The sequence below is a fragment of the Geotrypetes seraphini genome, chromosome 1, assembly GCF_902459505.1.
Source record: "Geotrypetes seraphini chromosome 1, aGeoSer1.1, whole genome shotgun sequence".
Lineage (NCBI taxonomy): Eukaryota > Metazoa > Chordata > Amphibia > Gymnophiona > Dermophiidae > Geotrypetes > Geotrypetes seraphini.
In genome coordinates, this window is record NC_047084.1 from 4237337 (window position 1) to 4251322 (window position 13986).

At 42.4% G+C, this 13986-nt stretch overlaps 1 protein-coding gene across 3 annotated transcripts in view; it reads left to right on the top strand.

Annotated features, from left to right (window-relative positions):
- TTC37 (tetratricopeptide repeat domain 37) overlaps positions 1-13986 on the top strand; it is a 238848-nt gene that overhangs the window by 87847 nt on the left and 137015 nt on the right. For all 3 annotated transcript variants that reach the window (XM_033917115.1, XM_033917275.1, XM_033917201.1), the window contains exon 18: positions 4299-4401. In XM_033917115.1, the coding sequence (XP_033773006.1) occupies positions 4299-4401 (103 nt within the window). The remainder of the gene's footprint in view (positions 1-4298; positions 4402-13986) is intronic.

The window sequence follows — 13986 nt, forward strand, 5'->3', positions numbered from 1 at the left end:
GACCTAAATTAAACAAGTTGTTCTGTTCCCCAGTGGTAAGTTTGAGTTAAACCTGATGGGTGTGTAAAGTGAATAAATATGCATTTCCAGAAGTACTGCTTGGGTCTGTCCCTATATACACAATGTTAAAGCTCATAAGGGGATTCACACAGAAACAGAGGAAAAGGAAGGCAGATAAAAACCTATTCAGTCTGCTCAACCATGCCATCTATTTATTTATTTAATTCATTTTCTATCCCGTTGTCCCCAAAGAGCTCAGAATGGGTTATAGGTTAAACATACAGAGTATACAGTTAACAGGTTACGATATACATTGGATTTGCCATAATTTCAGTCCAAGTTTACGATACAAGTTTTTATCCTAACTAGACACTTACTAGAGGTCAAATACTAATATACATAATATCCTAATTGACATATAGACAGTTTACAGGTTGGATTTTCCAGAGTTACTGTACAATATTTTACAATACAAGTTTTCCTTATGGTACCAATTTACATTTTTTGTAATCCATCGATCAAGGGCGGGCAGGGAGGTTAGGTGATGAGGTATGTTTTTATTGCTTTCCTAAAATTGAGGAGTCCTTCAAGGGATCTGATCAGCGGGGGCAGTCATTTCCAGTGGCTCGGTATGAAGTGGGAGTAAGAACGTCGTTTGGCGGTTTGAAGTTGCAGTGCACAACCAGAGGGCATTTTGAGGCGTATTTCATCCTGGAAGCGGACGGACTGGTTTGGCACATATGGAGGAAGCTTAGCTATCACGTAGCCTGGCGTCATGTCATGCAAGGATTTGAACACTAGCATCAGGTCCCTGAAAACATAAAGTTTGGCTATGGGCAGCCAACGCTATAGCCTGGGAAACAGGGTCGAAGGCACAGAGATTTTTTTAGAAGCCTGAACGCCGCATTCTGAATACACTGAGATGATGTACATTCTTTGCCGTGAGACCATTGAATAACACATTGCAGTAATCCATGCGGGAGAGTGCTAAGGCATAGAGTATTCAGTGACTCTCCTGCCTTTCTTGTAGAGTATGCACAGTGAAATATTTTACATTTTTTGTCTCCATATGCTTTATGACAGAGACCATTTTAGTAATCACCCTGTAGATTGACTCCATCCCGTTTATCTTTTTGAAGGTAAAGTCTCAAGAATTGTACACAGTACTCTAAATGAAGCCTAACGGAGACTTGTACAAAGGCATTATCACCACTTTTTTTTTTTTTTTATTCCTGTTGGCTTATTTTCTTCCTATGCACCCAAGCATCCTTCTAGTTTTTTTATGTCACCTTTTCTACCTGTTTGGCCACCTTAAGATCATCGCATCCAAGTCCCTCACTCTTTTCATGCACAAAAGTACTTCACCCTTTTAAACTCTACCACTCCATCCAAAGCTGCTTTCTCAGGAGCCAATTGCCTTGTAGAATCTGGAACACTTTGGGCTTAAAGCATGCAACTTTAATACGGAAAGGTTATTCAGAGATGGACATAGCAATGGTTGCAACTTATGCAAAAGCGTGGAAGATGTTTCAGCACTGGAATGTTAAACAGCAGATACAGCCTTTTTAGGGCTCTGATTTCTTTGTTCATTTTGGTCAGGAAGATCTTGCAAAGGGCCTGCAGGTTGGTTCTCTCAAGGTGCAAGTGTTAAGTCTTGTGCTTTTGAGATTGAGGGGAGAAAGGGCTTTGGCTTCCCATCCTGATGTATCCAGATTTTTAAAGGAGCATTGCAATTGCATCCACCTATATGACAGCCTTTACTTACGTGGAATCTTAATATCTTAAAGCCCCATACAAGCCCTTGGAGGAAGTGTTCGTGATGGATCGTACCATTAAGTTGAGGTTTTCTTGGTAGCCATTGCCTCAGCAAGGAGAGTTTCAGAACTCCAAGTTCTGTCATGCAGAGAGTCTTTCCTCAAATTCATGGAGGTGGGAGTGTCCCTGCTCACGGTAACTTCTTTTCTGCCAAAGGTGGTGTCGGCATTCCATGAGATCTGATTACCAGCATTCCAGGCCACAGGCTTGAAGAAACAAGCTAAAGTGTCGGCACTGATGGATGTCAAAAGAGTTCTTTTCCATTACCTTGAGGTAATGAACGATTTTTGTCTATCGGATCATCTCTTTGTGCTGCTCAGTCCTAGCCACCAAGGTAAGTCGACCTTTTAAGGCTTCGATTTCCAGATGGATATGCTCGGTTATTTCATCTGCAAACATCGATTGTGGTAAGAAACTGCTGATCTCCTTGAAAACTCATTCCACCAAAAGGACAGAGTCCAGGGCTGTGCCACCCGATAAGATTTGTAGGGCAGCTACATGGTCTACCCTCCACTTTTACAGAGTGGACGTGACAGCACAGAGGTTCATCTGTCCCGTCATAGACTCGGGATTGCTCTGGTACATCCCACTTGTGAGGAATGGTGTGCTTTTTCCATTGGAAGTGAAAATTAGATTCTTACCTCGATAATCTTCTTTTCAGTATAAAAGCACATAAGTCCTGATGCTTCACCCTGTCAGTTTTCAGAATAGCCTGCTTTTGAAGTCAGACATGTAGGTCTCTACAGAGGCTTGTCTGGCGCCATCCAAGAACTAGGAAGCTGTTGTCATAAAGTAAACAGAAAAATACAAATTCTATATAAACCGGCTCTTGATAGAAATTTCAGAGCTGAACAAGTGTTAGTGCTGGTTGCACTCAAGTAGGAAGTTCGTTTTTGTTTTTTTGCTTCATCTTGTTAATGCTATGTTGCATTTGTTGATGACTTCTTTTTTGTTGCAGAACAGATCAAAAGTATGTGGTTGGGGAGTTCCCTGTACCCCTCATTGTTATTTTTTCCTCTTTTAGGGGTTATCAACTGCTTTAGTATGACCTGAAGAGATGGGGGAAATGTGATACAAGGTGGAGGAGCCGAAAAAGTGGATGATGCCTTCTGCATTTTCTCACAGGTTTGGGAAAGGAACCCACTTGTCAGGACTCATGTGCTTTTATACTGGAAAGAAGATTATCGAGGTAAGAGCCTAATCTTCCTTTTCCACAGTTCAAGTATCTCAAATCTGACAAAAATTTTAAACAAAGCTAAATAAAAGGCAGAAAATAGTAATAAAAATCCCATTTCTTGGACTGCTAGTATTCTAAAGTGGCAAATGAGTGAAATTGAGTTTGATATAACTGTATTCATTTTGATTGATGATTGCTTTGAATATTAGAAACAAACGTGATACAAACATGAGAGATATTGAAGGTTCATACTTAGGGCTTCTTTTACAAAGCTGCGCTAGCGGTTTTAGTGCGTGCTAGATGCTAACGCCAGCATTGAGCTGATGTTATTTCTAGTCGTGTAGCGTGGTTTTAGCGCGTGCTAAAATTCTGCATGCGCTAAAAATGTTATCGCAGCTTAGTAAAAGGAGCCCTTAGTGTGGTCATGATAACACACAATATCAGATCAAATAAATATATTTCAGCCAATTGGAAGACTCTCTTTCTCTTCTTTTAAGGGAATTAGATCTAAAGGAAAACTGATGAATTTTTACATGTTTAAATTAATGGATTTGAACTCCCACTACACCTGATTATTCTGTTTGGGAGAGGGGATTGGGGGATTGTGGGGGTGGGATTTGGAGAGGCTGCTTTGTTAGCGGACTCTATGATGGGGGGCAGTTCAAGGGGTTGAGACCTTGTTATTGTTCTGTCAAAACTTTTCAGCTGGTTGTTTCTTGTTGTTGACATTGCTGTGTGATGTTTTTGGTCTCCACCTTGTTCTTTGTATATTTTGAAAATTTTAATAAACATTTAAAAATTTAAAAGAGAGACCTGAATTCCCTTCAGTTATTTCGTAAAGCACTAAAAATCTTTGTATTTTCTATGCATATAGCAACTCACTCTGTTTAAATTTCTTTTTTTACTTGTAAATTTAGGTTTATCAGAATTTTTTTTTTTGTTTTATTATTACTGGCTCACCTTATGATTGTTAACCGAGTTGAGCTTCATTTTTTTTTAAGATGACCTGGTCTATAAATTTAAGGTTTAATTTAGTTTAGTAATAGTTCAGATCATATGTCTATTTTGACGTTATAAATAAGGATAAGTACTTTACTAAAATTAGGATCTGCACTGCCACAAGTACTAGTTTGCAAAGGCCCACATTATTTTATTGAGTGTGGATTTTCAATCATGGTAAATGTAAATTTTAACTGGAGGTTGTGTTGCAATAAAAGATCTTCAAAATTATTTTTGTGTGTGTTTGTGACAATGAATGCTTTGCATCTTTATTACAAATATATTGATAGTCAAGTTTTGCTTTTAGGGCTAGGGGAATGTTATCTCATGATGGCAAGAAATGCTCTAACAGATTACCTGGATGGAAAAGCTGTGGACCACATAGAACAAGCAGTTGAGTTCTTTACAAGGTTGGTATTAAAATTACTTTATTGTTCAGCTCCTTCAGGTTTCAATGTCTTTCAGTTCAATTAATAATCTCAATGTTTCAACATCAAGGTCTATAGCAGGGGTAGGGAACTCCGGTCCTCGAGAGCTGTAATCCAGTCGGGTTTTCAGGATTTCCCCAATGAATATGCATGAGATCTATTTGCATGCACTGCTTTCAATGCATATTCATTGGGGAAATCCTGAAAACCCGACTGAATTACGGCTCTCGAGAACCGGAGTTGCCTACCTCTGGTCTATAGACTTGGATATAGGATACAAAGGTTTTATTTTTGCTCTCATGAAATCACAGTGAAAAGTATTTCCCCGGAGACAAGCAGGGGAAATGCAGGCACACTTGCTGGTAAGTCCTCTAAGCCTGCATACTGGTGCTCTCCCCTAGATTCAGTAGATTTGTTTTTTTACTGAGCATATGCAGGATGCCTTGTCTACGGGAGCTTGCTCCTTAGCTGTCAGTTTTTTCTTTTACCGGTTCTGCACAGGTCGAAGCTCTCCCCTCTGCTTGCCTCTTCTCAAAAAAAAAGAAAGAAAGGCACTTAACTTTTTCATTAGTTTTCAATTATCCTTTAGTATTAAGAAAAAAAAAAAAAAAAAAAGCAGCATCAGAGGAAATGCTTCTTCTGGTGCCCACTAGTCTCTTCAAATGAACCAATAAGAGGACTCAGCTGTGTATGCCAATTTTCTGCTTACAAGCAGACTTTTTTGACAATGGTAATCTGGTGGTCGCTAGAACCATGAAGACATTGTTTTGTCAATGGATAGCAGATCTCAGTGGCAAAGGAAAATCTGCATGGCTGCATTCCTCGCCACTCATCCTCCTCCTCAGAGCCCATGTCAGGTACCACCAAGGGATGGAAGCGCATCGCTGTAGCTGCCGCTGTTAGGAAATACTAAAACAGTGTTCACAACTGACAGTAAGAAGAAGCAGCCGACTGCGGAACCAAGCAAGACCCCCACCGGATTTGATGACGAAAGCGTGGGCCCAGCAAAAACAGCCCATGGCTGCTTCACGTCACAAGGAAAAACCAGGGAGGACTTCTGCGGGCACTGCTACTGCCTCGGAGCTCTCTCCTACAAAAATTCTGGAGGCTCCAGTTAGTCAGTTCAATTGGCTCTAAGCGTCCTTCATCTCCAGCTCCAGAGTCTTGCCTCAAGTAATTCCAGCTTCTTCACAGGAACATATGTCCATGAGCATGATGGCTAATTTTTTCTCCCTTTTCCAAATATTTATGAAGGATAGTGCTGCACCAGCCCCCACCTTCTCCCTCTACTTCTCTGGGTGTTCCACAGTGCCCTTATTGTTTAGACCAGAGTCCTTCTTTAGACGTTTTGGACCAAGATCTTTTTTCTAATCATCCTGATATTGCTTGGTCCCATCGTACTTCCCTCTGTCCTTCTCCTCAACAGCACGCTTCTCCTTCTAAAGATGAGTATGCTTCTCTATCCATCCCTTCGAAGTCAGACCCTCCTCAGCCTCAACCGTCTATACAACCAGACCATCAGGTGGAGTATTCTTATCCTAAATTTCTTCAGAAGGTATCTACTCTTCTCAGTCTTAATCAGTCTGTCACATCGCCTGGCAGGAAAGATTTTCAAGCAATCCTTAAGTACTGCCAGATTCCTCAGATTCCTGCAAAGAGATTTATTTCACTTCCAGTGCATCAGATACCGCAAGATCTCCAATTTGCTAATTGGCAAAAATCTCAATCTGTTTCAACTGCATTTCAGTGACTGGAAATGAAATACAGAGTAGAAAAAGCACCTGGACTTGATTTTCAATAATTGCCTCATCATTCCATGGTATCTGAGTCAGCTGGGCTGTATAAAGAGAGGCGTAGTCAGTAGAAGGAAGAAGGTGTTGATGCCCCTGTACAGGTCATTGGTAAGGCCCCACTTGGAGTATTGTGTTCAATTTTGGAGACCGTATCTGGCGAAGGACATAAGAAGACTTGAGGTGGTCCAGAGGAGGGCGACGAAAATGATAGGAGGCTTGCGCCAGAAGACGTATAAGGAAAGACTGGAAGCCCTGAATATGTATACCCTAGAGGAAAGGAGAGACAGGGGAGATATGATTCAGACGTTCAAATACTTGAAGGGTATTAACGTAGAACAAAATCTTTTTCACAGAAAGGAAAATGGTAAAACCAGAGGACATAATTTGAGGTTGAGGGGTGGTAGATTCAAGAGCAATGTTAGGAAATTCTACTTTACGGAGAGGGTGGTGGATGCCTGGAATGCGCTCCCGAGAGAGGTGGTGGAGAGTAAAACTGTGACTGAGTTCAAAGAAGCGTGGGATGAACACAAAGGGTCTAGAATCAGAAAATAAGATTAAATATTGAACTAAGGCCAGTACTGGGCAGACTTGCACGGTTTGTGTCTGTATATGGCAGTTTGGTGGAGGATGGGCTGGGGAGGGTGTAGATGGGCTGGAGTAAGTCTTAATAGAGATTTCGGCAGTTGGAACCCAAGCACAGTACCGGGTAAAGCTTTGGATTCTTGCCCAGAAATAGCTAAGAAGAAAAAAATTAAAAAATTTAAATTGAATCAGGTTGGACAGACTGGATGGACCATTCGGTTCTTTATCTGCCGTCATCTACTATGTTACTATGTTATTCAAAAATCTAAATCCTCAAAGTCTCAGTTCAGTACTCATCCGGGGAAGGATCATAGCTTTCTTGATTCCGATGGATGCAAGGTCTATCAAGGTACCATCGTCGCCTCAAAAATCATGGCCCATCAGCTACAAATTTTACATTTTCAACACACCATATTACAACAAATGGACACAGCCTCTCCAGAATACTTCCTAATCTCCACATAGAATCGACTTTCCATTTAATAAAGACCAGCTATGATGCCTATGATATGAATTCTAGAACGGCTGCGGTGGCCATTGCAGCTCACTGCACAGCTTGACTCAAAGCCTCTGACCTCAGGCCTCAGACCTTCATGACAGGTTGGCAGATGCCCCATGTCTGGTTGACAGTTTTTTTGGTGAAAAGGTGAAGGCTACTGTTATGCAAATCACGGAGGATTCCACTGCCATGCGAGAATTCTCAGCGCATCCTCAGGATCAGTCTCAGCCTTTTTGAAAATCTGCTTCTGCTTTGTCATACTGAAGGTCATACCATAGATACCATTTTTCCCTTAATAGAGTACATGTCCAAGAGGTGGGGAGGGGAGATAGAATTTGGTCTCTTTATAATTGAAAGAAATGTTAGGAAATATTTTTTTATATGGTATATCTATTACATTTCAGATATAGAAGGGAGGGGAGGGAGGAAGATAAACTTTTTTTAATGAATTATTGCAGAATATTAAGTGTTGTATCTGTTATAATGTTTTTTATTTGCTGAGACACTTATTGTAAGTTTTAAAATGAATAAAGATTAAAAAAAAAAAAAAACCCCACAATTTTTTTCAACAATACTATCATAAGAACATAAGAATAGCCTTACTAGGTGAGACCAATGGTCCATCAAGCCCAGTAGCCCATTCTCACAGTGGCCAATTCAGGTCACTAGTACCTGGCCAAAACCCAAAGAGTAGCAACATTCCATGCTACCGATCCAAGGCAAGCAGAGGCTTCCCCCATGTCTTAATAACAGACTATGGACTTTTCCTCCAGCAATTTATCCAAACCTTTCTTAAAACCGGCTACGCTATCCACTTTTACCACAACCTCTAGGCAATGGGTTCCAGAGTTTAACTATTCTCTGAATGAAAAAAATGTTTCCTCCTATTGGTTTTAAAAGTATTTCCCTGCAGATTCATGGAGTGTCCTCTAGTCTTTGTAATTTTTGACTTGTACCTGTTCTACACCACTCAGGATTTTGTAGACATCAGTCATATCTTCCCTCAGCCTTCTTTTTTCCAAGCTGAAGAGTCCTAACCTTTTTACTCTTTCCTCATAAGAGAGGAATTCCATCCGCTTTAGCTTGGTTGCTCTTTTTTGAACCTTTTCTATAAGTCAAGCAAATTGGTGAGACAAGACCTCTCTCAGCTAAACCCGTGCTGACTCTGTCTCGGAATCTGACTAAACAAAAAAAGATGTCATCCAAAAATCTTTTCTGTAGCTGGACATGTTTATAAAAGGTGAATACTATACAAATAGTTTAAACTCAGCCACATACAAAGTTGCGATAGATGGTGCTGAGGCTTCCTTGGATAAGCCATGAATATGTGCAAAAAATTATTCTTCAAACAGAAATAACTTTTATATAGTACCATATATGCTAGTTCAGTGGTCTCAAACTCGCAGCCCGGGAGCCACATGCAGCCCGCCAGGTACTATTTTGAGGCCAAAAGGAAAGATTTATAGACGATAGAGTTTTACCTCATGTAAAATTGTCATTTCTTTAAAAAGACATTAACTATATTTTCTGAGGCCCTCCAAGTACCTACAAAAAAAAATGTGGCCCTGCAAAGGGTTTGAGTTTGATATATAGAATCATGACGGCAGATAAAGACCAAATGGCCCATCTAGTCTGCCCATCCACAGTAACTGTTATCTCTTTCTCTCTCTGAGAGATCCCACGTGCCTATCCCAGGCCCTCTTGAATTCAGACACAGTCTCTGTTTCTACCACCTCTTCCGGGAGACTGTTCCACACATCTACCACCCTTTCCTTAAAAAAGTATTTCCTTATATTACTCCGGAGCCTATCACTTCTTAACTTCATCCTATGCCCCCTCATTGCAGAGTTTCCTTTCAAAGGAGAAGAAAAAAGCATTCATCTCTTACAAACAATCAGGGAAACAGGACTCCAGGGAAATCTATCTGACCAAGTCAAAAACAGTCAAAACAGCAGTTAGGGAGGCCAAATTCCGCATGGAGGAGTCTTTAGCAAGGAACATAAAGAGAGGAGATAAATCCTTTTTCAGGTATATCAGTGACAGGAACAAGAACTCAGGTGGGATAGTACGCCTCAGGAAACCAGGGGGAGACTATGCAGAAACGGACTCGGAGAAAGCCCAACTGTTAAATGAATACTTCTGCTCAGTCTTCACCCGCGAGGCGCCGGGACTTGGTCCTCAGCTGCAGACAAGGGTTGACTCGGCTGATCCATTTAGTAATTTCGAGTTTACGCCCAGCAGTGTCTACTGCGAGCTGTCAAATCTCAAGGTTAACAAGGCAATTGGGCCTGACAACCTACACCCCAGGGTGCTCAGGGAGTTGTGTGATGTCTTGGCGGAACCGCTATCCGCACTCTTCAATCTCTCCCTTAGTACAGGTGACGTCCCGTTGGACTGGAAAATGGCTAACGTCATTCCACTTCATAAGAAAGGCTCCAAGATGGAAACAGCAAACTACAGACCGGTGAGTCTCACATCAATAGTGAGCAAACTAATGGAAACTCTAATCAAATGCAAATTGGATACGATCATGAACGAGGAGAATCTACGTGATCCCCGTCAACATGGATTTACTAAGGGGAGATCCTGCCAATCCAACCTGATCGGCTTCTTTGACTGGGTGACGAGAAAGCTGGATGTTGGGGAGTCCCTGGACATCGTATACCTGGACTTCAGCAAAGCATTCGATAGCGTACCACACCGCAGGTTGCTGAGCAAAATGAGTTCTATAGGATTGGGCGACACGCTGACGAAATGGATTGGGAACTGGCTTGAGGGTAGGCTTCAGAGGGTAATGGTGAATGGCACCCCCTCCGAAACGACGGAGGTGATCAGTGGAGTGCCACAGGGCTCCGTCCTGGGCCCGATCCTGTTCAACATCTACATAAGAGACTTGGCAGAAGGTCTCCGAGGTAAAATAACATTATTCGCTGATGACGCCAAACTAAGCAATGTAGTGGCCAAGAGTACAACAGACAAAAACTCAATGCCCGACAACATGATGCACGACCTACTACTACTGGAGTGCTGGTCTAGGTCCTGGCAACTCAGCTTCAATGCCAAAAAATGCAAAGTCATGCACCTGGGCAGCCATAATCCATGCAAGACTTACACCCTAAATGGCGAGATCCTAACAAGAACTGAAGCAGAGCGTGACCTAGGGGTGATCGTCAGTGAGGACATGAAGGCTGCCAATCAAGTGGAGCAAGCTTCCTCCAAAGCAAGGCAAATCATAGGTTGCATACGCAGGAGTTTCGTCAGCCGTAAGCCTGAAGTCATTATGCCATTGTATAGATCCATGGTGAGACCACACCTGGAGTACTGTGTGCAATTTTGGAGGCCGCATTACCGAAAAGATGTGCTGAGACTAGAGTCGGTGCAGAGAATGGCAACCCGGATGATCGCTGGTCTCAAGGATCTCCCTTACGAGGAAAGGCTGGATAAGTTACAGCTCTACTCACTCGAGGAATGCAGAGAGAGGGGAGACATGATCGAGACGTTCAAGTATCTCACGGGTCGCATCGAAGTGGAAGAAGATATCTTCCTTCTCATGGGTCCCACGGCAACCAGGGGGCACCCGTGGAAAATCAGGGGAGGGAAACTGCACAGTGACACCAGGAAATTCTTTTTCACTGAGAGAGTGGTTGACCGCTGGAATAATCTTCCACTTCAGGTCACTGAGGCCAGCAGCGTGCCTGATTTTAAGGCCAAATGGGATAGATACGTGGGATCTATTCACTGAGTTAGGTGGGGAAGGGTCATTGCGGTGGGCAGACTGGATGGGCCGTGGCCCTTATCTGCCGTCTATTTCTATGTTTCTATGTTTCTATGCACATTTATATTATATAGGTATTTAAATGTCTCTATCATATCTCCCTTCTCCCGCCTTTCCTCCAAAGTACACAGATTGAGATTTTTAAGTCTGTCCCCATATACCTTATCACGAAGACCACACACTATTTTAGTAGCCTTCCTCTGGACAGACTCCATCCTTTTCATATCTTTTTGAAGGTGCGGCCTCCAGAATTGTATACAATATTCTAAATGAGGTCTCACCAGAGTCTTATACAAAAGCATCAATACTTCCTTTTTCCTACTAACCATACCTCTCCCTATGCAACCTAGCATCCTTCTAGCTTTCACCGTCATCTTTTCAACCTGTTTGGCCACCTTAAGATCATCACATACAATTACACCCAAGTCCCACTGTTCCATCATGCACATAAGTACTTCACCCCCTAAACTGTACTGTTCCCTCTGGCTTTTGCAGCCCAAATGCATGATCTTGCATTTCTTAACATTAAATTTTAGCTGCCAAATTTCAGACCATTCTTCAAGCTTCGCCAAGTCTTTCTTCTTGTTATTTGCACCAGCCGGCGTGTCTACTCTATTGCAGATTTTGGTATCATCTGCAAAGAGACAAATTTTACCCGACAACCCTTCAGCAATATCATTTATAAAAATGTTAAAAAGAACAGGCCCAAGAACAGAACCTTGAGACACATCACTGGTAACTTCCCTTTCCTCAGAGTGATCTCCATTGATCACTACCCTCTGTCACCTTCCACTCAACCAGTTCCTGACCCAGCCCATCACTTTGGGACCCATCCCGAGGGCACTTAGTTTATTTATTAGATGTCTGTGTGAAACACTGTCAAAGGCTTTGCTAAAATCTAAATGCACCACATCTAGCACACATTCTCTAACCAATTCCCTGGTCACCTAGTCAAATAAATTGATCAGATTTGTCTGACAAGACCTACCTTTAGTGAATCCATGTTGCCTTCAGTCCTGTAATCCACAGGATTCCAGAAACTTCACCATTCTCTGTTTTAAAAGTGTTTCCATTAATTTGCTTACCACAGAAGTCAGACTTACCGGCCTGTAATTCCCTACTTCTTCCTTACTTCCACTTTTGTGGAGAAGGGACCACATCCACCCTTCTCCAGTCCTCAGGTACCACTCCCGACTCTAGAGACTTATTGAAAAAATCAGTCAGCGGAGCTATCGGAACTTCCCTAAGTTCCTTCAACACCCTCGGTTGTACACCATCTGGCCCCATCGCTTTGTCTGCCTTTATTTTAGCTAGCTCCTCACGAACACATAAGAACATAAGAACTGCCACTGCTGGGTCAGCCCAGTGGTCCATCATGCCCAGCAGTCCACTCCCGTGGCAGCCCTTAGGTAAAGGACCAGAGCACTAACAGAGTCTAGCCTTACCTGTGTACGTTCTGGTCTGTCAGGAATTTGTCTTACTTTGTCTTGAATCCCTGGAGGGTGTTTTCCCTTACGACAGCCTCCGGAAGAGTGTTCCAGTTTTCCACCACTCTCTGGGTAAAAAAGAACTTCCTTACATTTGTACGGAATCTATCCCCTTTTAACTTTAGAGAATAACCTCTCGTTCTCCCTACCTTAGAGAGGGTGAACAACCTGTTTTTATCTACTAAGTCTATTCCCTTCATTATCTTGAATGTTTCAATCATGTCCCCTCTCAGTCTCCTCTTTTCAAGAGAGAAGAGGCCCGGTTTCTCTAATCTTTCACTGTATGACAACTCCTCCAGCCCCTTAACCATTTTAGTTGCTCTTCTCTGGACTCTTTCAAGTAGTACCGTGTCCTTCAAGTACAGCGACCAGTGCTGGATACAGTATTTCAGGTGGGGTTGCACTATGGCACGGTACAGCATCATGATAACGTTCTCCAATCTGTTTGTAATCCCCTTCTTAATCATTCCAGGCATTCTGTTGTCCTTTTCGCCACTGCCGCGCATTGCGCGGACGGCTTCATTGACTTGTTGACCAGTACTCCCAAGTCTCTTTCCTGGGGGGGTCTCTCCGAGTACTGCACCAGACATCCCGTATTCGTTTACAAGATTTTTGTTACTGACATGTATAACCTTACACTTATCCATGTTAAACTTCATTTGCCATGTTGCGGTCTATTTCTTGAGCGTGTTTATGTCCTGTTGCAGGTCATCGCAATCCTCCTGTGTCTTCACTTATCTGAATAACTTTGTATCTATCGTCTGCAAATTTAATCACCTTGCTCGTCATCCCAATTTCCAGGTTGTTTATAAATATGTTGAGCACGAGCCCAAGCACCATACCCTGTAGCATTCCACTAGTGACGCTTTTCCAGTCCGAGTATTGTCCATTTATCCCCACTCTCTGTTTTCTATCTGCCAACCAGTTTTGATCCACGTGAATATTTCACCTTCAATCCCATGGCTCACAATTTTTCAAAGTAGTCATTCAAGCGGGACCTTGTCAAACACCTTCTGAAAATCCAGATGTACAATGTCGACCGGGACACCTTTGTCTATCTGCCTGTTAAATACCTCTTCTAGACTGACCATCAACCCAGTCAATTTCCCGTCTTTGTTTCCTAGTCTGTCAGCTTCCGGTATGTTGCGTATATCCTCTTCTGTAAACAGAGACGCAAAAAATGTGTTCAGTTGGCTTTGTCCTCTTTCAGCACTCCCTTTATTCCATGATCGTCTAACGGCCCCACCGCTTCCTTCGCGGGTTGTTTCCCCTTAATATAACAAAAGAACGGCTTGAAGTTTATTGCCTTCTTGGCAATTTTTTCCTCATAGTCCCTTTTGGCCCCTCTTACCGCCTTATGGCACCTGCTTTGATGTTGCTTGTGCTTTTTCCAGTTTTCATCCATTTTTGACATTTTCCATTCTTCAAACG